We start from the raw sequence: 26,880 nt of genomic DNA on the forward strand, positions 1-26,880 counted from the left end.
GCTACGTATAAATATTTTCTTCCTGTTGAGCAGCGCTGAGTAAATCAGAAATCAAAAGAACCGCCAGAGTACCGCCCTGGTGTTTCACAAAAACAGTTCGACGGAATAAATGCTCGAATACGAAAGTTCCTATCCGTTACTACTACTACGTACTACTACTACTATTATTACTACTACTGCTGCTGCTGCTGCTGCTGCTGCAACTAATAGTAATACTGATATTAATAATACTTCTAATAATACTAAATAGACTGTCTTTCGATGAAATACTTGAATGAATAAAATGATTTAAATTAACCGTTTATGGTTGAATGAAACAAACATTGTCTAATAATTGGATATCTGATGTCTGAATTGTCTGTGGTAAAATGTATGGTTTATAGAGTTTATCAGCGATCCACAGTAAAATATAATACAGTTTATGAACTGTTATGGTAAACTGTATAGAAAATAGTTCATGAACAATCAGTATTAAAAAAAATACTGTATTTATAAATACAACTCAATTTTAACTGTCTTTGGTAAAATCAGTTTATGAACTCTGAATGGCAAATACAGTTTGTAGTAGTAGTTAAAATTGATTGATAAATATAGTTTAAGTTAGGTTTATTGTTGTTTGTAGTAAAACTATCTTATCAAATGCATATTTTTAACTCAAATGTCAGTGGTAAACAGTCAGTAGTAAAATATAGTCATAAATTCTGTTTATGTGAATGGTAAAAAATGTATCGTCTGTGGTAGAATGTATTGATACATTTTTTTGCAATCAGTTTGCCACTGTCAGTAGAAAAAAATATTTTTCACAAACTGTAGGTACTAAACTGCGATGATACTTGTTTTGAGCAGTGTATAGTAAAGTGTACTGATATAAACAGGTTTTGATGTGGTAAACTGTATTGATAAATACAGTTTTGATGGGTGTGTGGTAAAGTGATTGGGTGTGGGCGGGGCCTCGGTCCCTGTCTCTGGCGTGAGCAAGTGAGCGAGCGGCTGGTGGGCGCGCCCGCTGCGACGTTGCGGAGGCTTCAAGATGGCGGAAGCCCTGACAGCTCAGGAGCAGCTGGTAAGGGTCTCTTGACGGACTTTTTCCCTTATACCCCCATCATATTCAGTGTTTACACATGTCACATTCAGTTTCTTCTCTAACTGGCGATTTTTCCATATATTTTGTCATGGTGACTGTAACCGGGAACGATGTGTGTCTAGTCAACAGCGCTGGCCCGTTCGCACCCTGGCTCCGGTGTGACTGACAGCAGTTAGCATGTGTGTTAGCATGATGGCGTTTGCTAGTAGCTAGTAGTAGGGACCACTTAACCGGCTGTGTATCACGAATACTCGTTCAATCAATAACCCAATTTTACATGGACCACATAGATATGTTCATATCGCCTATGTTAACTAGTGTTGCATCCATACGAGCGATTAGCCTCATACATAGTGCTTCTAGTGTCTTTAACGCTACCGTTAGCCATCCAGCCACCACATGTAACCTAGCCGCTAGCTAATGCTAATAGCTATTGTTGACTTGCAGGGAATTTCCTCGACAGCTATCTTGCCAGACGTTAAAAAATATATTGCACCAAGTGTGAAGGTCAAAAATGACTAACCAATGATTCACTTAATTGTCAGTTGTCGTTATGCATCATGACACAGTGAAGACAGACCAAGATCATGAGTCTCATCGCACAACGCGAGTGTTTGCTATGAGCCCACTAGCTAGCAGTGTCCTGTCTATCAGATTTACGGTCGCGAATTCACAGAAGTGATCCTCCTGTTCCTAGCATTGTTGTTGCCATCACTTTCTAGTAAAGGGGTGGGCCTGACACTGATAGCAAATATCAAATGTCACACCGCGATTGTGGTGACAGCTTCGTTTTATGGCTACTTGTTTTATCTTAATCAAGCATTCACAAGGTTAACTGATAAGTAAGCTAAGTAACGGGACGCGCTCGCATTGCTTCCCAGATTTGTTGGTTTCTTTCTTGATGGCTAACCATCACTTTACCAGACCCAGTAACGTCAAACGATTAACTGCCCTGAGGACACTTGGAGTACATAATGTTTGTGGTGTTTGCTCGCTGTTGAGATCGGCGACTTGTTGCCTTGCCTTGTATAATCCTACCAAGGCTAGCAGCCATACCCTGGTGCTGATGTTCTGTCACTGGTGGCAATATACAGTGTATATACCGGTATCCAGATTTCTTATGATATAAAGGTGTGATTTAAACGTATCCTCCCAGACGTGCCTTGCCCCAAAAGCGAAAATTTAAACGTGATCATCATTTAAATAGGGGGTTTGTGGTGCAGTAACAAAACTTGCAAAGGATGATCCTGTCAAAACCCACAATTACTTGATAAAATAATTGTTGCATGATAAAAAATGTACAATGCCAACTTAGGTGGTGTCAGTGACACTAAATCAGGCAGTGTACCTTTAGAGGTTGGCATTTGTGTCTGATGTGATTCCTTTGCTTCTCTTGCCTTGATTTTAAATGCCAGGACTAGGTATTGGTTAGATTTATTGAATGTGTATGTGTACGCAATTATTACAATATGTGTCCTGTCACAGCATTGAGTCAAGTACATTCTTGGCATTTAGTTCTGGCTATGTAAGTCTGAGAGTCACAAATCTTTCACAGAATCCAGTTTTTGTAACTGGATAAATAATCAAAATTTCTGTGTGAGCGCCTGTGTGACTGTCCTGATGATATATTCCTATAGTGTTTATTCACATCACATTTAAGACCACCTCTGCTGATATTATAACATTATCTATCTATCTATCTATCTATCTATCTATCTATCTATCTATCTATCTATCTATCTATCTATTTATTTCACATTCAGGAAAAAGGGAGTGAAGTTGCTAGTTTACACAGCAAATGTTATGTATTGAATGAATGTGACTATTGTTTAGCCCGTCATCTAATAACAAAACTGATCATGAGATGCATCAGAATGTGGGTGATTTACCAAGTCTGCCAAACAACTCATAGGAAAGCCCTGTATTTGGATTAATTCTTCACTTGGCATCCACTTTTTATTCTTTGTCCTATGAGAGAGTAGATTCAGGGTTTGTACATAGCTAATGAAGTAATCTGTTGTACCCATTCATGTACTCTCCTCTTGCTGGTTTCAAATTTAGAGGACAGATGCAGCCCACTTGGGTGGAAACAGGCTGACTGTTGTCTCCTGGCATATGAGTGCTCTCATCCACTCCATCTTCGAGGAGCACAGCCTGCTGCTGCCATCTGTATCAAAATTATTGTGACTTTGGCAGGGAAAGAACTACAAAGCTGAGGGGGCTCAGTTTTGTGTCTCATCTTTGTCATGCCAGTTGTCACCCCTGTTCTCCTCCCTAAATTCCAAGTTTTTATGTGTGTTTTCAACAGTCTCTGCTCCTTTGGTTGTCCCCCTCCAGTTTTTCTGCTTTAATCTCTCCTCACACACTGACACCTCACCTTTTTTCTTCATCTTCCCCCTCACGTCTGTCCAGGCTGTGGAGGAGTTCCTGAGTGAGGTGCGTAGCAGGGAGCAACCTCACAGTGCTGGGCTCGTCTCCCAACCTACCGCTGTAAAGTTTCTTATGGCCCGCAAATTTGACGTCTCCAGAGCCATCGACCTCTTCCAAGCATACAAGGTACAGCAGTGCTTTGATTGGTGACACAACTGATACAACTATTTTTCTATTATCAACATGGCAATGCAGCACTTAATTAGAGCTAAAGAATTTGGGGGAAATATCCAATTGCACTTTTTCTGAGTAGTATAACAATTACATTTCAGTCTGCAAAAAGTTTCTGCACCTCCAAGTAAGATCCAGGCTTATTTGCAGGTGTACTCAATACACACACAAGTTTATACCAAAATAGAAGGAATCAGACAGATCAATGCAGTTGCTTGGCAGCAATCCTCATAGGGATCTTTTTTAAATAAAGTTTTCTAAAGTATATAAAAAGATTTAGGTCACAATTACTAAGATATTACATTAGTAGTATACTACATGACTCAATATTTTACGTTCAAAATAATCATGACGATCTAATGAAACCCAATGTAAAATCTCAGCAACAAATACTATCATGCAAAGCTGTTTTATATTTTTGCTAATTCTGTGTTAGGTGCTGTAATTTTTTGAGGCTGCACTCAGTGGTGTTACTGTATGCTATGGTGGGACAAAATGGCATTACTCCTTAAGGCACAGACTGGGATAGAAATAAAAGGGTCTGCCAGACCACAGAGTAATAATAAACAATGACAGAATTAAAGTTTATGATGTCTGGTGCTGATAAATGTGTTTGCATGCTACCTTAGCTGCAAGCTAATGCTTGCATTCTTTCTCCCCCACCTTTGCCATCATGTATCAACATTAGAACACAAGAATCAAAGAGGGCATCATCAATATCAACCCTGACGAGGAGCCCCTACGCTCTGAGCTGCTGAGTGGCAAATTTACAGTCCTGGTGAGTAGTGAAGTTATTATTGGCCACTTCACACATAGGAACTTCATTTAGCAATTACATCCCTGGATACAAAGAAAATGATGCACATACTCTTCATTGAGGAAAAGGTTGTGTGTTTGTCAGTGTGGACATGTATGCTTGTGTGTCTCCTTATGGATTATGATTACGACAAGTAAAAATTGATTTGTTTTGACTTTATATCATTGAAAGTATATTTGAACTGTCAGATATCATAGCCTGGAAGCAGAGTGAATTTGCATTGGTGTATGAGATGGCCTGTTAATGTCCCTACCAGCCGGGCCGTGATGCAAAGGGTGCTGCTCTAGCGCTCTTCACGGCTCGTCTCCATCGGCCAGACGTCACCACCCACAAAGCTGTGCTTCAGGCCATCATCTATCAGCTGGACAAAGCCATAGAGAGGTGATGTCCGAACTATAACCATTTGTATAAACAAATTTTTTTCTCTCTCTTCTGCACTTTACTTTGGTGTTGTGGTACACCTGTTCCTCTCTGTCCTTCATTGTTAAATTCTCTCATTTTCTGTTGCTATTTTAGTCTTTGTCTTCTAGTTCCAATTTTTTACTACTTGCTACTAATTAGTGGTGTCAGGATCTCAGATAGAGTTTTTCGCCAATTTATTTTTTCCCAGCATGTGTTATTATAAAAATTATAAAATTATTCTTATGGCAAGCCTCTTCTGTTTTTAATTGAAAAATCTTCTTGATTTCTCCCCAGTGTACAAACTCAAAGAGACGGGCTCATATTTATCTACGACATGACCAACTCCAGCTATGGCAATTTTGACTATGAGCTCTGTGTCAAGATCCTCAATTTGCTCAAGGTAAATATCCAGATCATCCTCTGTTGGTTTTTGGTGTTAAAACTGTCTCTTGGAAATTAAAAACATTTTCATCATTTTGTCTGTCTGATGCTTGTATTTCCCAGGGAGCATTTCCAGCCCGTCTAAAATGTGTCTTCATTGTGTCATCACCTCTTTGGTTTCGGGCGCCTTTTGCAGTCCTCCGCCTCTTTGTGCGTGAGAAGCTGAGAGAAAGGGTATGTGTGTCTGTTTTTATTAGGGGGTTATGTCATAATATGTAATGTGTTCGTTATTTGTTGTTTGAATCGTGTTTTCTTCATTCTGCAATCACCAGGTGTGCACGGTGAAAGCTCATGAGTTGGCCAGTCACATCCCAGTCTCCTCGCTTCCTGAGCACCTGGGTGGGACATCCCAGTATAGCCACGTTGCTTGGATCCAGTCCTGTGTTAACATTCACACAAACACTGTTCAGGGTGACACACAAGAACATGACACACATGACTGTGTGGGAAGCCTGCTACGCTCTTACAGCTTGGAGTGTAGCAACACAAGCGCAGGCGCTACACTGTCCCATACCCATATAAATACGCAGTTAGGTCCTGAGCTAGCTGTGGCCAACTCTAACTGTTACGATGATAGCAATGCTAACCCACACAACCACTGCGGTGTGGTGGAGGGCAGGACTCGAGGCCCAGGCCAGTACCAGCAGAGCCCACATTCTGCTGCAAACAGGCCGCAGGGGAACCACCAACACTGGAACGGCTCAGCTGTGAGCGAAGCCAACATGGCTGTTAGTGGCTCCGGCCTCAATGCTAATATGAATGGTCGTGGCCGCCAAGCTCCTCCCCAGTCAGACACACCTCCCGACACACCGCTTTCCCAGAAGGGTGATGGGGATGCGGTGTATGGCAAGACAACAGACTCTGCCCATGAATCTCAGAATGAGGGTGTCAAAGAGGAGGACGAGGAGGAGGGTGAGGAGGAGGAAGGGGTACCTCCGTTGCCCCAGAAATCTTTGCCTCGTCCACCCCACCAGCCTTCCTCTCAATCCCCGCCCCTGTCTTCATCGTGGGGTCCTGATGAGGAGGACCGCTGCATGGAAGTGTCTGTTCACATGCCAGAGCAGGGAGGCATGACAGTGCATGAGCTGGTGGAGCATGTGAAGAGGAAGAAGAAAAAAGGAATCTATCAGGAGTACGAGGAGATCCGCAAGGAGCCACCAGCAGGCACCTTTGACTACTCCAAGTAAGAGATAGAAAATATATTCTATCCACCTGGCTCCTTTTTTTTTCTTTGTGCTTCTGTCTTTCTACTGGTATCTTCCTTTGTTTTCTCTCTCACTAACAAGGTAAAGGGAAAATTATGTGACGGATTTGAATACATCAGCCCAGTATTTCAGTCTGTCATGTTTCTTCACATTGAAATCAATTCTGCTTTTACAGGAAATTATCCAATCAGATTAAGAACAGGTACAGTGATGTTCTCTGCCTGGACCAGTCACGAGTTCGACTCTGCCAGCTGTCTGATGATGAGGATGAGGTAATAGTTGATTAATTAAACTTCAATTTTTCTCCTAGAATTATTTCATGCATATGTTTGACAAATATTCCTTAATGACTTTGTTGATGATAGGTGATTTTATAAATGTTTGCTGCTAAATTATGTGACAGAGTTGCCAACATCAGTCATATTCACTTTCACACAAAAATAATGTGTTAAACTATAATGTTATATGTTGCATATTTTTTCATAAGTAATTAATGGTCAGCACTGAAGTGATCAGCAAAGGATTGGCTGTAGACATAAATGTGGATTTGATGTTGCGTTAGCAGTTACATTAGATTACAAGACTAACATTTGTGTGTCAGCAATTGGGTCTGTTGTTTATTATGTTTTCACCTGTGCTTGTCTGCTGCATCTGATATGTGTGATTGGAAAGTGGAGCCACTGGCAGTATTATACACAGTGGCTTTTATGTGGTTAAAAGGAAAGGCCTGTTTTTGGCAACCTGGATCTTATTTTTGTAAAATGAGCACTGTGTTATAATAGCTAAAACTATAAATATAAGACCCATGTTGTAAAAAATCCTTTAGAAGAATTAAAAAGGTTATTTGGCTGTAGAGCAAATGTTGAGGTTGGCAAATGAATGAATCTCATTAAGTTAAAGAATGACTGGACCCGCTTTGGATTCATAATGCATTGTATATAGTGGCATTTTTGCGTGACTCCAATCTAAATGTTTAACCATTTACTGCAAGTAAGTGGTGGGCATAAAATGTAATTTTACAGAGAAGTCAAAGCTATAGTGATGTAAACATATGTCAGCCCCACTAATAAGACTAATGTTGAGTCCTAACATCTAGCAGCGAGTCTCACCACATCTCTGCTGTGTGTTTTTGCAGACATCCGATTACATTAATGCCAGTTTCATGGATGGGTACAAGAGGAGCAACGCTTACATCGCAACTCAGGGTGAGCAGCTGTTGAAACAAACTCTTAATTATCTTTATATAGTCCTTCATGCACATTACACTTTTTCTTCTCCAACCCCACTCAGTTCTCCTTAAACCATAGCAGGGAACAATGTGGTGTTACCACGATCTGACTGACTTCTGTGTCCCTCAGGTCCTTTGCCAAAAACTTTTGGTGACTTCTGGCGTATGGTGTGGGAACAGATGGTACTTATCATTGTCATGACCACCAGGTGAGGCTTATTCACCTCTGATTTCAGGAGTGTATTATGAATTGAGCCGGGCAGGCACTGTACGGATTAAGTCTGATTTAACCCTTAATTGGTTAAATCAGATTCATGAGACATGTTATAGTCGCTCAGATGATCCGTACAGTGTGGACATAGAAGGTAAAGGTTCTGACTTTGCAGAAAGGCAGGTAAAAAACGTGTAGTGTGAGTTAACACTACGTACAAGATTAACAAAAAAAACGCACAGTGTCTGTCTAGCTTTAGAGATGCACAAAGAGTGTTTGCATAGAATAAGCAATAACATGATGGGGTGATGATGAGATTAAAAGGTTGTGATTTGTGTTGTGTGTCTCAGGGTCGTGGAGCGTGGACGTGTCAAGTGTGGTCAGTACTGGCCTCTTGAGGAGGGCAGGACCGAACAGCACGGATACTTCTTGGTCAGGAACACACATGTCCAGGTGTTCCAGGACTTCAAACTCTCCCATCTTGAACTCTACAACACACAGGTAAATAATGGTGACCATGTTAGTACCTGAAAATTCTTAAACTAGGTCTGTTAATCTAAGATAATAAAATGTACCTCAGAGTATCTTTGATGGCTCTAGACGTATTTAAAATTGAACTAAAGATAACTTGATATGACTGTGAAGACTTTAGATTGTGGGATTGCTTTTCTTGGTGGAATCTTTGCAAGATTTCATGCGATCTGCCAAGAATACTTGGCATGAAAACTGTCCCACAGGCTCATACATGCCAGTTGAAAGGAATGAGCCTAAAGTCTAGCTCTATTCTTCTTCTATGAACCTGTCCGACCTTTTGTTAGTCTGGAGAGAGACGGGAGGTGTGCCACTACCTCTATGTCAGCTGGCCAGATTTCGGGGTGCCCAAGAGTGCTTCTGCTATGCTGGACTTCCGTGAACATGTACTTCAAAGGAGGGAGGCTGCAGTTCAGAGCCTGGGATCCAGCTGGACGGGGCCTCCAGGAGGCCCCCCTGTGGTTGTGCACTGCAGTGCTGGCATTGGCCGCACAGGTAAACACAATATTAAAGGGTGTGAAATGTTGTTGAATGCGTCAAGTTCAGCTCAAATGTTCTTTTTACTATCCATTTAGTTATCTACTGTCTTAGATGCGCTTTACTCCACCTTCCCTTTGAGTTATATAGTCCTTTCTTGTTATACAGACAGAATCTAGAGATGGAGTAACTGTTAAAATAAATGGAAAATTTGGCAAGACGCATTTAGCCACTGAGAATGTTGTTTAAGGTGGGTTAGTGGCTCCAACATGTTTTTGAGCCTGTGCTACTAAGAAATCATACAGCTCTGAAGGAAAAAATTGATCTCAGAACTATATAGGTTTACCTGACACATAGACTAGGAGGGTAAGAACTCATTCAGTTTTCCCCTGTTGCTTGTTTGTTGTTGTAAGTCTTCCTTATGTAACCTCTCTACCTTGCTCTTCTTCCCTGCTCTCTATATAGGCACATTCTGTACACTGGATATCTGCCTGTCCCGGCTGGAGGACATTGGCACAATAGATGTCCGTCAGACGGTGCGGCGGATGCGTACACAGAGGGCTTTCAGCATCCAGACCTGGGACCAGTACTACTTCTGCTACACAGCAGTCATTGAGTATGCCCAGCGCCATGGGAAACTGAGCCCAGTGCAGTGGTCTGATTCAGACCTAGAGACAGACAGCGAGTGAGGGACACATGGAGGCATAACTAGACAAATGGGATAGCCAACCTAAACCGAAGTAATAGGGACGAAAGACTGAGGAATGACATTTCAGAGTAGAGGAGAAAGATGACTCTTCTGCCGAAGAAGAGAAAAAGGATGGAGATCTTGTTTTGGCTCTTGATGTAACGACACGGACTCCCACAGTTGCTCTTCCTTTACATGAGTAGATAGACGGAGGAGGTGAAGAGCTCCGGAAAAAAATACAGGGAGTGGAGACTGTACGTTGCATCACTGATTAAGCAAGCTGTCCTGCCAATTTCCGAGCCCCTTTTTATTTAGCAAACTACAGGGGAACTTGGCCTGCCCTGAACCTGTCTTGTTGACAAGAGCGTTGTAAGAGTTGTAGCATTTTTATATTGACTTGCACATGAGGAATGACAAACTTGAACTTTACCCCTTGAAGCCCTCCAAACCCTACTCTTTTTTCCTCTTTGTATTTCTTGTTCCTTTTCAACCCTGAACAACTCTGTGATCGCAGATAAAATGTGAGGGGTATGAAAAGGTGAAACTTGAAAACTTTTTTTTTTTTTGCTTTGTGTTCTCATTTTGTTTGAGAGGAAATGGTTCTGTGTGAGCATGTGGCCATAAGTGATAGTTGATCAGTGTGTGAGCCATTTAGTCCATTTCTGTTTTTACTTTTATTTTCCATGTCCTTTTTTTCTATGGTGCATTTTCTACATGTGTTTCATATTTGTGCATATGTAGACTAACTTTTCAAAGCCAAAGTCCTCACCTTGAATGCTTGGATGTACTCCTTAGTGAAATATTATAGACTGAAGCCCATGTATATTCTTGTAACATACATTTATACATTAGTGTGCATTATAACAACCTCTGAAAGAAGAGCAAAAAAAAAGCCGTTTAATATAATTGACCTAACCTTGAGAAGAAATATCTATGTAGCGAGCCAGGCTATGACAAAATATTGAAAAGAGTTCTGGTATAAAAACTGATATCGTAATGCAAATCTGTGTGATTTGTCAGGTCTAACATCATTTTTACTGTTGGAGAGTTCTGAATGGTGGACGATCTTAAGTAATTTGGCCTTAACTTGATTCACTGCCTCGTCGTTCTCAGACCTAAACCATACCTGAAACTGTAAACTGTTTTATTTACCCTTTTGTTCTTTCCTTGTTTGAATCTTGCTCCCTTGATACCACAACTGTTGTGTTTGATTCTCGAGGCATATTCTGCCTCAGATAATTGTGCCTTCAAGTTTTCCTTAGCTTAATGTCTCGCTAGTATAGTAATAACACCCAAAAAACTAGTGCACTTGCATAGTACACACTGACTATGTGCCACACAGGACACCCACATTTTGCCTATAGTCCTGTACATAGTACACTACTTATCAATAACATAAAAGTAGTGAGTTATCCGGGACTAAGCTCTGGTTTGAGACATGGCTATTCTTTTATCATTTGACCTCAGGGGGTAATTCTAGTGTTTTTTGCCTAGTGTCAAAGATCCGTTTCTGGGTTTGCCTCTGGTAAATTATCATTTAAGAAAAAACTATATCAACTTTATTTTGTATTTTTTACTGTATTGTATCCTACTATATTTATGTCTTTGTAAAACTTCTACAATATTGAAATCAGTGAATGTTGGTACGATGCTACAGAGAAAACAAAACCAGTTATTGCATTTGATAAGCTGAACAAATCAGATGGGGAGTGAAATATATTTTTTGTTGTTCACAATGAAACTTTAGTGGAAAATATCACTTGCCATTGTATTTTCAGAACTGACTTGTACAAATTGTGACTGTTCAATTCTAGGGCAGGGAGGGTTGGGGTAGGGGATGTGGGTGGGTGATGTGGTAATGCTTTTAGAGAGCTTATTGTTAAACTCTTCAGTAACAATGACATTAACGTCTTACTGTCTGGTACCCAATGCCAAGGACAACGCAAAAAAAGAGCTATCAAGAGGAAAAAACAAGCAAAAAAGACAAGTGGCTGACATTTCTGTTCACAAAAAATCCAGCATGGTGTCAATGAGTTAAAAAAAAGAATATATATATATATAGAGAGAGAGAGAGAGAAGGGTTAAGGTTTATCAGCATGATAAGAGAGCCTTGAATGTTTTTGGGGTAATGGTGTCCAAGCAATTTTGTCAGACGTGGATATTATTGGTGAATGTGGACCCTGCATCCCTCAATGCCAAAGGCCCAGGCTCACCCAAAAGATTTTTTCCTGTCACACATCCTCAACATCCCACTAGCATTGACCTACCAGTGCAGCCTTGCATCCACGGACACAGACTCTGGAGCAACACGGGAACATTACTGAAGATTATGTATAGCTACAAGATGGGAGAGTGTGTATGTAAAAGAGTCTTGGTCCCCATGCTATTTTTAATTTGTTTTTTGAGAAACGGAGAATGCAATGTGCATTGTCATTGGTGTTCATTTACTGTTTATTTTTGTGCTTTAAGTTCTCGTGATTGAATTATTGCCTTTTACATGCTGTCAGCCCGGCTGTCCCATTAAAGCAATGGTATTACTATCTTGAATGAGTACAAAGCTATAGCGATCTCTTTTTGACTGAATGGAGTGGTGCATGTGCAGTATGAACATGTTCACCATGTTTTCAGTTCCGTGGAAATTCTTTTCACACATAGTGGATGGGCAAGGAAGGAGAACATTTTCTCAAACTACGCAAAGTAGAATTGCTGTTTTTTCAGTGTATTGGTGAGTTTTTCTGCCCTCGGTCAACAAAAGCAAACAGCTTTAGGCTTGTAGATTTAGTTTTGAGTCTGTGGACTAAGTGCTGCACTTATATTCAAATTTGAGGCACGTGTACTTGTGAGTTGAGTTTTTTTGGTGCCACTTTCTGCTTCCATTCTACTACATTTCAGACAGAGTACTTTTTACTCCACATTATTTTCCAGCTATTATTTAGTACCAATAGCTGTAACTTTACAAATTATGACTTTACATACAAAACGTGATGAGATAAAATATGAATCTTTGTTATAGATGAAACTACCCAATGTTATATAACAAAGCTAAAAATTAGATCAGCCTCAACCAACTAAAACAGTAAAATACTTCTTAGCCTACACGTGAATGCATCAGTTATTAAAAAGTAGTAAGATATAGTAGTGTAACAGTCAGAGGAGGCAGTTTTCTGCATCGAATACTTTCACATTTGATAACTCAAGTATCGTGTGTGGTGTTACTACATTCACAGTATTCAAGTGAAGGATCTGAATTCTTCCTCTGTCAGTGCCTGGCACACTCAGACTTTGGGCGGCATCTGGCAATCTTTTATACACTTTATTTTATGGAGGAAACAAAGCACACACGAGAGCGCTTATAGAACCTTCAGCTTTTTCCTTAGAGCTGTAATAACAATACAAACTGACTAGAAAAATCCATAAATCATATGACAGTGAGATAATGCTATCAAGCCAGTTGCTGCTGCTGCTAGCCACATGACCAGACATTTCTTGAATGGCTTAACAGTGCCATATCAAATAATAATATAATTGAACAACAACTTAACATCTAAATATAAATCACTATAAACTCGATAAGGGTTTGATAAATTTGTCAAGAAACCGTTGGAGCCTAATTGGATTGACCAATAAAAGTTCTTGTAAATTACTCCCTGTCAAACTGCAACTTGTCATTTTTCAATTTCTATGTTGTAGTTATGCAGAGTTTATTACTTCTGGACGGAGCCAGGATAGCAGTCACCTGCTTCTAATCTTTCTGTTAAGATAAGCTAACCAGCTGCTGGCTGTAGCTTCATATTTGGTGTGCAGATACAAGAGTGGTGTTGTTCTCTCCTAACTCTAAGCAAAGAAGAAAAAAATTGTTTGTTTTTAAACCTGATCAAGATCAGGTTGCCGAAAGTAAACGAATAATAATTAGTGTTTCTGAACTCATGTGTAATTAGTCATGTTTACAGCATTTAATGTAAAATTGACAACATACATACTTTTTTTTTTTAAGTTATATTTTTGTGCATTTTTTTGCCTTTATTTGGACAGTACAGTGAGAGATAGACAGGAAATTCAGGGAGCGAGAGAGAGGGCTGCAGTTAGGAGTAAGGGTGAACCACCGAGGCGCCCCAATTAGACAACATACATAATTGTTGTCTAAACTTCGCCAAATCCCCACCTAATGTTACCCCGTGATATGTAAATACTGTACATACTGATCGGCATCATCTGAGACCAACTCTCTTACAATGGATGCAGAAGTTCTTGATAAGTCTTCGTCTGTGACAGCCTTTAATCCTTCTCACTTTGTTAAACAGATGCAATTTGCCAACCTGACCATCCATTAAAGTGTCTCTTGATTTAATTACGGATCACAAGACCACCGCTTCCTAAGTGTCCTAACTTCCTACGGCCAGTGAAGTCAGTTGCATGGGGTGTGACTAATTAGGCTCAAACCACATTTTGAGCCTTTTTTTTTTTTGAAAAACAAAGATGCCATCATGTTCACTTTCATGAACAGTGTGTATCCGCAGATGCATTTGGCAGGGCCTCTGAGACAGCTTGTTGATTCAAGTCATTTTAGTAACCTCTGCAATAATACAACAAGAAAAGCTGAGCACCAGAGGTTATACACTTTTTTTATTAAGAATAAATATACAATATAAGTAGATCACCAAATGTGACCAGTCCAGTATGAAAACACTCAGAAAACACAAAACCTATACAAAGTGAAATTCTTAGAAAGTGAGAATTTTGTGACTGTGTTTCAGGCTATTTTCATCCGGTTTGGTGTCAAATGAAACAGCACTTCAACAGCAGTATTCATGCTGTGGTGAGTGTATGGCCATGTTCACAAAACAGAAAAAGGCGGTTGATTACCTGGTCAGTTAATCTGTTGCAGACTGAGTGACAGAATATTCAACTATAATCTAAGCACTGAGGCGCTCTCCAAACAGAGCTAGGTGTCCTGAGGCAGCATCACCTGTGGATGTGGTTCTTTTCAAATAAGTTGGGGTATGTTTTCTGGGCACGTGAGCAGGAGGTGCAGCAGACACTTCTGTAGTAAGGGTAAATGCAGAGTCGGGCTTGAACCACCACCATACAGTTATGATACTGGTCACTGCATGATGGATCTGGGAACAGAAAAGAGAAACAAGGTAGAGAAACTGAGGAGAATTAAGGAAGCGGAGCAAATTTCATCCTAGGCTGATTACATTGTGTCTTGTCTTGCTAGAAGCAGAACTGGATTTAGAATCGTTTTAATGGGGGGGGGGGGTCAGGATTAGGGGTACAGTTTTGAAGAGGGAGGCACATTTGTAAAATTAATGAAAATGTGTAACCCTAAGTAGCCTACAGCCATGTAAGAGGTCGTCCGCCCCTCTTACATATGAGCAGAAGAACCAGAGAAGACAGCAGTGTCGTCTGTGGTTGTCGTGCATCACTTTGTAGTTGTTATGTATCTTTTTATAGTTGTTTTGTGTCTCTTTGTGTTCTTTTTTTTTTTGTAGTCATTTGATTGACTTTCCAACAAGAAATGTGAACAGTCACTTCATACAGAGGCTCTGGTACAGGGGGCCTGACTCGTGCCAGTTCAGTAATCTATTCACAATATTAATAAGCCAACGATCACCTCCTGACTCTGGTAGGGGGGGCGACATAGATGATCAATCAGATTTCCCAGGCACAGGTCTCCCTCTCGCCTCCCTCTGTCCCCACTCCTAGTTGTAAGTGTTGGCACCAATTCACAGACCTCAATACTCAATAGATTCACCAAAGTGATACGGAATCTGTCTTAAGGTCTCAGCACTGAAGTCAGAATCAGAGACCAAGTAATTCCCACACAATAAATTCTCACCAATACATGGCAGTATCAGTACTGCAGCATCAGTACTGCAGTCGTGTTGAGAGTATGACAACATGTTCCTGCTAAAAGAGTAAAATTCCCTTTGTTAACTCTAAAACTGAAAATGCACATTTACTGATGTGAAAATGAAAAGCGGATTATTCTCATGACAATTATCTGATTTCCTGTAATCTTTCAATAACTATTAAAATCAAAAATATTTTCTGATGCATGAGGGAGGATTTGCCAGTGTGTGATCTCACACAGACACAGCTCAATGTTGTTTGTTTTAGCTCGATTAAACTGACATATAGCTCCACTGTTCCGTCACCATAGTGGTGCATCCATGAACCCAACATTGCAGAGCAAGTTGGTCAGTGAAAGCCTGATTAATAGAAGAATCACATTACTATGTTACAGGTTATTAATTAAATGCTTACAAATCGTGGTTCAAACACTTGAAAATATTTTGGCATATGGAGCTGCTTTCAAAGGTACAAGACTGTTTTTTCATTAAAAATATAAGGTCACATGTTCCCAAAGCTCTGCATCACTATCATATTATAGGGTTATATCCTGTTGTTTAATGCATTGATAAGTCACCGACAGACCTTTTTTTAATTGCTTTTTCTTTTTTGCAAATACGTTATATCCGTAGTTTCTTTCATACATAAGTCATAAAAAACTGTAACCCCTTAATGTCATGTCTGCCCTGGTTGTGGCAGTAGGTGATGAACATCTTCACCATGATAACATTCAACAATGACAGCATCACACACATATCTCACTCCATCCAGGTCCTCCCTGACCCTGGTGCGTGAACCCAACTATACTTGCCTTAGTGCAACACTACTCGTTAGACTTACTTATCTCAGCTACACAAGGTTGTTTGTTGCATTCTTCTCGACTCTCTGGGGTCGAACTGGGGTCACACCGGTCGCTTGGGGCAATGTTGTCGGCAAGACAACGCACCTCTCTCACACGGTAGCCACCGTTGCAGGAACGAGAACACTGAGGTGATACAAAGACAGGGCAGAGGCAGACATAACAGATTAAACACACAACGTAATCTGAGGATTGAGAATGTGAATGAGGACACAATTTAGTCACCGTAACTCATATCATACTTATGAACTTCCTTTGAAATGCCAGTGTTGTAGTATCATACATATAACATAAATATATTGGACGAAGTTGGCACTGGTTTGTCTTACTAGGCAGTCATCATTTTTAAAGGGTCCACCGAAATTCAAAGAAAAAAAACATATTTTCTCATATACCCCTAGTGGTATCTGGCCATGCAAGTAGTTTCAGTTTTATGTGTTGAGATTTTGAGACATTCGCCTCTGCAATGTCTGTTCCTGCCCCAACACAATACACAATTGAACTGAATTTCACTTGCACAGTTTAATACAATGAAAAATGACATTTGTAAATCTCAACAGCCACGTATCTTTCTAGATTGTCGTGGTTACTCTAGATAATCCGCACACATCACTGAGAACATTTTTCACTTAAACTACTCACCAACTAAGAATAGTCCTTATGAAACTGTCCAGATTATGTTCTGTGGACTATACAGAGGTTTTAATATATTAAGATTTGACAAAAAAAAATCACAACTCAAGGTTCACTACTATCTTCTTCTAGGAATGGTCTTCCTCAGTGGAGTTTTCTCTGTTGTCATGGAGATGGAAGTGTTGACATGTGAGCTAAGTAGCTCTTATGTTTTCATCATTAGAACTTTTAGCGACTGAGTTTTCATGTCAACAGCAGGTCCGTCTTCATGACCCTGAGCAGACTCTATCCATAGGTAAAGACTATATGATACTGTTAAAAGTTCTGGAAAAGCTAGTAAGCAGCCCTTTAGTTGGGATTGTTTTGTCAAATGCTTATTTTTGTTGTTGAGGTTTTAAAATTTAATGTTTCAGTTATTTTCAATACTCTTCACTGAGTATCTGGGTGAATTATGAAGTCTATCTGCATGGCTAGATGCCACCATAAATAGATAAACAAAATATGTCTTTTTGTGTTTTGGGTGAACTGACCTTTTAATACCCCTGTATGTTATAATCAAATGTCCCAAATACTGTGATTTATTTATGTGTCTGACAACATGGGTTCATAACATGCATGGTAGACGGACAGAGAGAGTTTGGGACACTTACTGCACTCCACTCTGTGACATACCACTGTACACCACATGGCTTCAGTCTGCAGGTCTCAGCTGTGATTGGCTGGGGCAGACTAGAACACTTAGACTCGTCCACCACCTCCATGCGACCATTGTCGTTGAAAATACAAGCCACGCTCCTGGTCTGCGTGCCATTCCCACACTCTGCAGAACACTTAATTAACCCACACATGTAAGGTGAATGAATGGTGTTTGAATGGCGTCTCTGAGTACTACATGCATGTATATATGTGGATTACCTGACCCCAAGGTCCTGTATACCACTCCAGCTGGTTTTGGCACGGGCCTGAGTCACAAAATATCAATTCTGGTGGGCGTTCCCCTTCGCAGTTGCCCAATGGGAGATCAGTCACATGATCCATCAGGCATACTGCTGTCCGGGTTCGATTACCGCTACCGCACTCTGCAGAGCACTGAGGATTATCACACGCGTACATGGCCAATCAGTGCCATGTCAATATCTCAACATGAGTTCACCTTTTTTTTCTCTGTACACACACACACACACACACACACACACACACACACACTCAGGTACACTGTATTAACATTTTCTATGTTACCCGTTGGCTCCAGAGGGAGGTGAACCAGCTGCGTGCACAGGCTCCCATGTCACAGTTTTGCAGTGTGTCTGGCTTTAGCTTCATGTTACACTCCTCATCCTCCTCCACATCACCCTGGTTACTCAAACACACCACCTCCCTGCTGCGCTGGCCCACCCCACATGGCACTGAACACTGGGGGAGACAGACAGAGGGAGAGAGAGGTATATTATGGCATTGGGTATGGACAGAGTAAAATAATGACCAGAGAATATCAGTCAGTGGTGAAAAATAATTAAGTAGATTTACTCAAGCATTGTACTTATAATCTGTTTGGAGGTACTGAAATATTGCACTTTATTACTCCACTAAATTTATTCAACCACTGTTATTAGTTACATACAGATTAGTTATTGCAGATTAAGATTTTTTGGACAAAACATATGATCCTGTTGTTAAAATATGATCTCCACCTGGACCAGTTATAACATTAAACTGTTACTTTAAATCTAGAATGCAGGCTTTTTATTGTAATTTAATATTTTTACATCATAGTACTTCTCTTACTAATACTACTACTACTACTACTACTACTACTACTACTACTCTGTCTTACTTTTACTTGGCTCAAAGATCTGAAGACTTTCTCCGCACCTGATTAAAGTACAGGTCTATTAGTCATCATCATGCATTATAATACTCAGAGGTGTGTGTGTGTGTGTGGGTGTGTGTGTGTGTGTGTGTGTGTGTGTGTGTGTGTGTTTTCTCACCGGGCTCCACTCAGATCGAATCTGCCACTGGCTGCAAATTTTCAGCTGACAGGTTGACTTGGTCACTGTCTTATCAGACGACCCACACAGCTCTGGTGCCACAGTAACGGAGGACTCCCTCCCATTGGCATGGACGTGAGTGACCTGGCGGCAGATGACCTGGCGGTGCTGAGTGCCGGGTCCACACTTCCTGCTGCACTCTGACCACTCCCCCACATCCCAGCTGTGAGACAATCAAAGATGACACAGAGAGAGAGAGAGAGAGAGAGAGAGAGAGAGAGAGAGAGAGAGAGAGGGTGAGCAGAAATAAAGAACAGCCTGCGGTCCATCACGAAAAATGTGGTGATATATGAGTTTTCAATGACTTTTCTCAAGCATGTCCCAGCTGTCTGTCTCCAGTTTGATCACAGTTTTTGTGTGTGGACTACAGGAGGCATTTTAAAGTCTGATGTTTCCTTAAAAAAGAGATCATAGAGGAGTCAAGCAAAATAAGCCAACATGTGCTGCACAAGTTCAGATGTTTCTCCTCCCTCTGTTACCACTGAAGTTTCAGTTTTTCAGTCCTCTGTTGCTGCTGCATTCCCAGTGGAAACATATTTATTTCAGATTGACAGCAATCATGGATCACCGACACTCTGGGCGAAATATCTAACAGACCCACAACCAAACAACACAGTCAATACACTAGCACCCTGCTACATCTTGGCAATGGTAATATCTTGTGGTATTTGCCACAAGACATGAAAACCAAAGCCACACCAAAGTGAGTCAGGGTGATTGACTGTGACTGGTGACTGACTTATGGCTGAAATGTGTGTGAGTGACGGAGGTTTCACCCTGAAAGTCAACAGTGCCACGTGGAAGTAATACAGTGTACATGTGTGTGTGTGTGTGTGTGTATGTTACTCACTATGCAGGGCAGGGCTGGGTGTTGCAGTCTTCTTCCCGGTTTGTTGGTTCAAGGGCAAGGTCACAGAGGTCAGCAGCAACAGTCATCTGTGAATCCTTCTCAACACACTCCCAGAACACCTGACGCCTGCCTGGCAAGTGCACACACACACACACACACACACACACACACACACACACACACACACACACACACACACACACACACACACACACAGAAAAAAGACCAAGCAAGTCGATGTGTGTTTGTCTGCAAACATTTGACTGTCTACATACACGTGTTGACAAACAATAAAGTTATTTACATGAATAGTAATGATGTATGAGGCCCATGTATTTTGCCAGCAGTCTCGGCCCTATAGGTGTGAAAACTACAGCTTTCAGTGACATTTATGTGTGTCATCTCTGATTCTGTAACATTTTATTATCATTTGTGTTTCCTTGCTGCAGTGTAGAGATCGCAGATCCCGAATGGTCTTATGTCTTTTTGCATTGGCAAGTATGGATAAAGCAAAGCCCCAAATATTTATTTAGCATAAACAAAAAAGTGCTAAATAAACAAGTATACGAAGTAGAGATTTGGAAAGCATTCATTCAGTAAGTGTACACCATTTCTTTGTGTTGTACATATTTCCTCACCAGTGCCACAGGTTGTACTACACTCTGTGTGCCCACTCTTTGTCCAGGTATAAGTGGGCCGAGGGTCAGAGTCCCCGTTGTGGTCAGAGGAAACCTGTTTGGGATGGGGTGTCTCCTTGGTTATGTCATTGTTGGTGATGTCACCTTGGTGAACTTCCTCACCTGGATTGGATGGATCTACTGCCTCCGCTACAAGAAAGTGGTAGTTTAAGGGGTGGAGCAAGAATGTTCACAGGCACTTAAGTGAAGAAAGGCAGTGAAGTAAAAGTAAAGAGATGGAATGAAGCATGAAACAAAATTCAGTAAGCGTTAAAGGCCCAGCACACCCACACAGGTGATTTCACTTATGGCTGATTAGATGTGTTTTCAGGACTGTGTGGGTGTGTAAAGGCTGTTCTAAATCCCTACCTACATCCACTAATTCTAAGCAGATGAGTAGCGTGTCCACATCGGTCAAAAAGTTTACTCAGTCAGCATGCTGACTTTTGAGTGTGCTGTTGATGTATGATGTATGCTACTCTCTGGCAAAGCACAAAGCAAATGGAGGAGTTACTTACAGCTGGAAAAAATCAAAACTAATTGTGGATGTTGGCAAAACAGCTCCAGTAACACCTCAGATGATGTCCAGCGGAGCACATATTGTTTCATTTCTTGTTGATATAAAACGTTTAAGTATGTTGATTTGTTGTATACAAACTGGAAGAGAATATTGTACGAGAATATTGTACATAAAGTATACAGTATGTACAGTGGGTGGGAGAAATAACTCCTTTATTATTCTTACCAATACATGGAGTCGGATGACCAGCATCTTCCAGCACAGTTCCACCCACCTTCAACCTTTGCAAAGGTCTAATCAGCCAGAATATTTGAAAACGCCTGTGGGGTTGTGCAGGGTCTTTAAGAATATTTGCAGTTTCTTGAGATAGATCAGGAGATTTATTAAAATTAAGTAATTATTTGCCAGCATCGGCGGATGCAAATTAAACTGCTTCTTTAATCAAGGTTAGATATTAGGTAATGAAATTAAATGTGGCCCAAATGCCCAATTATTGTCTCAGAGCGTGGTGAAATGCTCTTTTCAAATGCTCTGCCAGTATAAGCTTTGGATTCCTATCTGTATCAAATGTTATCAAAATCCTAATCAAATTTTGCAAAAGGACAGTTTCTCTCAAATGAACCTGCATGAGGACACAAACAGAGGCATGTGTTATTATCCTCGCAGGCAAACCAAAATATTTAGTGTGTTATTGTGAGCACTCACACAGGGGAAGTATATCAGAAGGTGTATCTGGCTCAGGAGTCGGGTGTGTGTTTTGTAAGGGTACACTGTATTCATAGTATACACCGGGACCTGGTTGCTGGTAGATCAACTATAAAAAAGAGAGAAAGAGATGAGTGGTAGACCTTGGTGTGTAGTAATATTGTTTTTGTATTGTAGTACAATGTATTATGTACTGTATGTATTTATGCATTTGAACAAGACACAGTTCTCACATAAACATGCAGGTCCTCAGTCAGCGGCCCAGGTGCAGTGATGGACTCTCCATTGCGAGAGCGGATTTCATTGGGTCGTCGGTAGATCAGCTGTGTTCCCACAGCAATGAAGATCCCAGGCCGGTCAATCACCCAGTTTCCATTGATGATGGAGACGCCAGTTTTGGTCTGCAGAGCTGGAGGAAAACCACACGTTCATCCATCACTGTAGTGTTTGTCATGCTGAAAAAATGTTTCTGTTGTTAGATACAGTATGTGTGTGTGTCTGTGTGTGTGTCTGTATCTATGTGTGAGTGTGTACCCAGGTAGTTTCGACTCTTCACTGTCTCCTGTATGCTGATGTTTCGTGCTCCTGCAGGAATCTCTGCAATCTTATGGTAGCCAACGCGGAGGAAAGTACGAGAGAAATTCCCCTTCACCACTTCATACTGCTGCCAACACACACATTGACACGCTGTTATGCACACAAAGCCACCAGGCACAAACACTGTATATGCCCGATTGTGTACATGCACGGACGCTCTCTGCATGCTCTCTGTACCATGGTTTCACCATCACAGGCATGTGTTTCAACAGTACAATCATAAATTCCGCTGGATCACATTGCTGCTCTTTTTCTCTCATTTTCACTCATCCATCCTGCTCTCCAACTCTCTCTCTCTCTCTCTCTCTTTCTCTCTCTTGCTGGAAATCCCACAGCTCACTCAGTCCAGTCCAACAGTTGGTTTGAGTTGGGGAACCTTTCTGGTCTTCCTCTCCATTCCTCCTCTGCACAGATCTCCATTTTGCAAGTTTACATTTTTACCTCTTCTCTTCTTTTCACATCATGTCTTTCTCAATAGGCCTCTCTTTTTTCTTCCCCTTTTGATGCTTTATCTATAATCTGATATAGCTTGATCTGTTAGTGATTAGTTTGCATGAGTGACAAAGATAGATATAATCTAAAACAAACTGGTGGGCTGCCATGCAGTTGTGTCCGTCTGCCAGATTTTGGTTTGACAACAAAACAACATTTGTAAAACACTGACATGGCTCTTAAAAAGTTTGCATAAATGATTAAATTACAGCTTCAAACATTCATCTAGCTACATATGAATATGAATTACATTTTCACTTCTTTCCTTGACTGTGTGGATTTCTTACCTCCAGAGGGGATGGGCTGGCTTTGGTATCCCAGGGAAGAGCACCTGAGGGTGGGTAGAGAAGACAAATAAAGTGGAGGAGAGCCAGAGCTCGACCCTGCCGCAGGGAGCTGCGCTGCTGCCACAATCCAGCCATGGAGAAACTGAGGAAGGACACTCACACACACACATACACACACATGTTTAATGGGGGAGTGTGTGTTTGTGAGGTGGGGTTGGCTTGAGGGGTGGGAGGGAAAAAAGACAAAGTTTGGGCGGGATGTAAGGAGAAATGTTGAGAGAAAGTGCTTGAAAAGTGTAGGCACATTTTTTAAAGTTATTTCAAGTTGAGGTCACACCCATCTTGCACCTCAGTATGAATGTTGTGATAGCTCATGATGTGTGTGTGTGTGTGTGTGTGTGTGTGTGTGTGTGTCTGTCTGTGCCATGTGGATAGGCTCCTGTAGTGTATTCTAAAGCTCATCCAAAACCAATATCTCTGCCTGTGAATCGTCATGCAAGATTGTGAGGCTTTGGACACACATCACTCTTGATCTTGCTCTGACTTCTCCACCCACTTCTTGTTTTTTACTTTATAAGGCTCGTCTTGCTCCGAGTTATTCCATTTTTCATTTCAGCAATGATGGGCAAAAAAATGAAGGCTAAAAAGTCTGAATTAAAAATACCAATGTAAGAAAGGGCTGGATTGAGCATAATCAATAAAATATGCTGAATCTATTCACAGTTTATTAAATTCTCTCTCTGTAGTGAACACAAAACGTGGAAAGTACCATTTTTTCTCTACAGTGATTCCCAGTTTCCCTTCATCAGTGATTCACACCCAAAAGATGCCCACCACCATACCATGTCGGGGAGAAATTCTGATTCAGAAATTACTGTAAATCCACTGGCCAGGAATCAAAACCCCACAGTTACACACTCCCAACATCTTCATCTAGCAGGGGTATAGTAATATTTGCATGGACATAAATGATTTGGTGAAGATCAAACACATATGGGTGCAATATATTCCCCTGGCTGAATGTTTTAGTTCTGGGCACAGGACTGTTTTATCCCTGTAAACACACAATGTAGTGTAGCTTCCCTGGCTCTTTAACTTTCCACTGTTTTATGTTGGAGAGTGTGGAGAGATACGAGTTGTAAATATCAGAGACTACTTAAACTGCCGACTCTAACTTAATGTCATGGAGAAAATTAGAGTGATGGAGCAGAGATAATATGTTTTTCCCACCTGTTTCATGCCTGTATTGAGTAGCACAAACCACAATTAAATTCTGAGAAAGAACTTTTCCCATAGATTGCCAGCTGATCCGCACCGCAGCTGTTCACAACATGGGGGTGAATTTGCCAGGACTGAGAATTTCACAACTCACAACTTTGTGATTGTGTGTGTGCTTGTGTAGGTGCATATGTTTGCATGTGAACTCTATAGAGGTATACGAGTTACATATGTGTGGATAAAGCACCATGATGCAATGTCCACGGTGCACCGTGAATCGATCAAGTGAGAAAGACAAGTTTGACTGTGATCCTGCAAAGCTCTGCGAAGCCTCACGAGGACACTGGAAGCAACACTGAGAGAGATGATGCCAGTGAATCATTTCCTCTGTCTTTATGTGTCTGTCTGTGTCTGTCCATGTGAGTGTCTGGCACTTTGCCCTTTGACCTGAGACACACAAGGGCACCGATGTACTGCAGCACGAACCAAGATTATAAGCATAAACCTACACACACAAGCTGTGCATCATTTTTCTTTCTCCCCCTCTCTGGTGCATAGCCAGACGACGCTCCCTTACAGTGAATGCTTGGTAGTCACGTAGCAATGACATGGGCATTCTGGGAGGCTCCAAAATTCTGTCAGGAAATACTGGGAATTCTGTGCAAGACGGTCGCTGTTAGGGCTACAACGTCTGTTTTCCAATGTGACAGCTTAATAGCTGCCATGTCTGATTACTCACACACACTGTGAGGCCCTGAGAGCAGCTGGAAGTGGCACAGCAGCTACTTAACACACTGATATGCTCAACGAATGACATGTACAAGCATAGAGCCACAAACACAGGCACTATACAGATAACATTATGCTTCGTCAAACTGATAACACACATGTTAATACTGCAACATTTTCTAAAGATGATGTGGTTATCATGTTTTGCAGCTATTGGCGCGATAATATTGGGATTTAGCTAAAGACGCTGACATGCCCGACTGCTGCGGTTCAGTTCTGAGGCTTGTATATGTGAAACTTAACTGGCAAAACCTCAGGCCCTCATGCAGTCTGTTAAAACCATTGACTGCAGCAGAACTTATCCTCAAAAGCATTACAACAATTTATTCTTTTTTTTATTCATGAACAAAAGAAAGCATTTCTCTTGAGTCGCATCTTATAAAAGGACCCAGAGGGGGGAACACCCACTGGCTTGCAGTTTGCTACAGTACATTGAAAATATGTTTCAATGTGCAGTAAAATGTGAGCTCATGCAGATTTGGGATTTTCTGTTACTTTCCCGAGAATCAACCATATTTGAAATATGATTTAGTTTGTGTGTGTGTGTGTGTGTGTGTGTCTCTGTGTGTGTGTCTCGTGTGGTTGTGGTGTGGTGATGTGTGATGATTGTGATGGGTCCGCGTGAATCCGAGTGAGACTCTCGGGTGTGATCTGTGTGTGTGTGTGTGTGTGTGTGTGTGTGTGTGTGTGTGTGAATACACCTGAATACACACTAACCCGTGCAGACTCGTGTCAATGTGGGGACAAAAATTGAGGTTAAGACTTGATTCAAGGGCTAGAATGAGGTTTTGGTTAGGGTAAGGGTTGGGGTTAGGTAATTAGTTGTGATAGTTAAGGTTAGGGTAAGGGGCTAGAGAATGCATTATGTCAATGCATGTTCCCCACTGGGATGGTGAAAAAATGTGTGTGTGTGTGTGTGTGTGTGTGTGTGTGTGTGTGTGTGTGTGTGTTGGTGTTGTGTGTGTGTGTGTGTGTGTGTGTGTGTGTGTGTGTGTGTGTGTGTGTGTGTGTGTGTGTGTGTGTGTGTGTGTGTGTGTGTGTGTGTGTCTGTGTGTCTGTGTCCAGGCTGGCCACACTGGCCACAAAAAATGAAGAAGAAAAGAAGACAAAATGGTAAAAGACAGAGAATGAACAATACAGTCACCAGAAATCTAGCTCACCACTGAAATCAAAGATTTCTCTCCCTTACATTCCCTTACTATTGATTTTCCCCATTTTCCTCTCTTCTCCATGTCCCTCTTTTTCTTCTCCTCCCTTCCCTTCTCCTATCCTTTTTCTTCTGTCCTCACGCTCGCCTTCCCCTCTCTTTTCTTCCAGCTGTGGGTTGTTTGATGTCCCTCTGTCCCGTCCTGGCCAGCTGCCCCAGAAACCAAATGAAGGGTTCTGTCATCCCGCTGACACCTGGTCGTCCCCTAACCACCAGTTACTTCCCTAACGACCAACTCTTTCCCTAACGACCATGAGAAACACAGGACGACCACTGATCAATCACTAACATTCCTCTGCAGATGACTGTCCATGTTGGCTAAGTGTCAGGATGTAATATTTTCACTCCATAAACATCTCATACGTGACTTGGATGGCCTGTTCTGTGATCTTAAAAGCATCATGTCTTCCTACTTATTAGAAATTCTTTAGTTTTGAGCTGATCTGTCTCTAATTGACAA

The 26,880-nt window shown here is 41.3% G+C and overlaps 2 protein-coding genes across 2 annotated transcripts; one reads left to right on the forward strand and one right to left on the reverse strand.

The window, feature by feature from the left end:
* Positions 1 to 1,010: 1,010 nt before the first annotated feature.
* Positions 1,011 to 12,227, forward strand: LOC111231494 (tyrosine-protein phosphatase non-receptor type 9-like). Its single transcript, XM_022758601.1, has 13 exons — positions 1,011 to 1,063; positions 3,497 to 3,640; positions 4,374 to 4,463; positions 4,759 to 4,883; positions 5,199 to 5,304; positions 5,409 to 5,519; positions 5,618 to 6,528; positions 6,726 to 6,822; positions 7,686 to 7,755; positions 7,909 to 7,987; positions 8,340 to 8,490; positions 8,808 to 9,015; positions 9,463 to 12,227. The coding sequence occupies exons 1-13, from the start codon at positions 1,031 to 1,033 to the stop codon at positions 9,684 to 9,686; spliced, it is 2,349 nt and encodes a 782-aa protein (XP_022614322.1). The 5' UTR covers positions 1,011 to 1,030; the 3' UTR covers positions 9,687 to 12,227.
* A 2,342-nt stretch (positions 12,228 to 14,569) lies between these two features.
* LOC111231391 (thrombospondin type-1 domain-containing protein 4-like) lies at positions 14,570 to 23,341 on the reverse strand. Its single transcript, XM_022758466.1, has 12 exons — positions 23,207 to 23,341; positions 22,365 to 22,494; positions 22,064 to 22,239; positions 21,831 to 21,939; positions 20,567 to 20,755; positions 19,929 to 20,058; positions 19,019 to 19,241; positions 18,270 to 18,443; positions 17,946 to 18,119; positions 17,681 to 17,860; positions 16,379 to 16,523; positions 14,570 to 14,802 (listed from the first exon to the last, which is right to left on the reverse strand). The coding sequence occupies exons 1-12, from the start codon at positions 23,339 to 23,341 to the stop codon at positions 14,648 to 14,650; spliced, it is 1,920 nt and encodes a 639-aa protein (XP_022614187.1). The 3' UTR covers positions 14,570 to 14,647.
* Between the last annotated feature and the right edge of the window lie 3,539 nt (positions 23,342 to 26,880).

Source organism: Seriola dumerili, unplaced genomic scaffold (genome assembly GCF_002260705.1).
Source record: "Seriola dumerili isolate Sdu_G_001 unplaced genomic scaffold, Sdu_1.0 BDQW01000301.1, whole genome shotgun sequence".
NCBI classification, from domain to species: domain Eukaryota; kingdom Metazoa; phylum Chordata; class Actinopteri; order Carangiformes; family Carangidae; genus Seriola; species Seriola dumerili.

Excerpts from the sequence above, each read along its gene's own strand:
- LOC111231494 (XM_022758601.1), top strand. The coding sequence starts at position 1,031 with ATGGCGGAAGCCCTGACAGCTCAGGAGCAGCTG. Across the intron at positions 7,756-7,908 it reads CGCTTACATCGCAACTCAGG|GTCCTTTGCCAAAAACTTTT; the intron begins GTGAGCAGCTGT and ends TGTGTCCCTCAG. Across the intron at positions 9,016-9,462 it reads TGCTGGCATTGGCCGCACAG|GCACATTCTGTACACTGGAT; the intron begins GTAAACACAATA and ends CTCTCTATATAG.
- LOC111231391 (XM_022758466.1), bottom strand. The coding sequence starts at position 23,341 with ATGGCTGGATTGTGGCAGCAGCGCAGCTCCCTGCGGCAGGGTCGAGCT. Across the intron at positions 20,756-21,830 it reads TTCTGATATACTTCCCCTGT|CGGAGGCAGTAGATCCATCC; the intron begins GTGAGTGCTCAC and ends ACTTTCTTGTAG. Across the intron at positions 20,059-20,566 it reads TAGTACAACCTGTGGCACTG|GCAGGCGTCAGGTGTTCTGG; the intron begins GTGAGGAAATAT and ends TGCACTTGCCAG.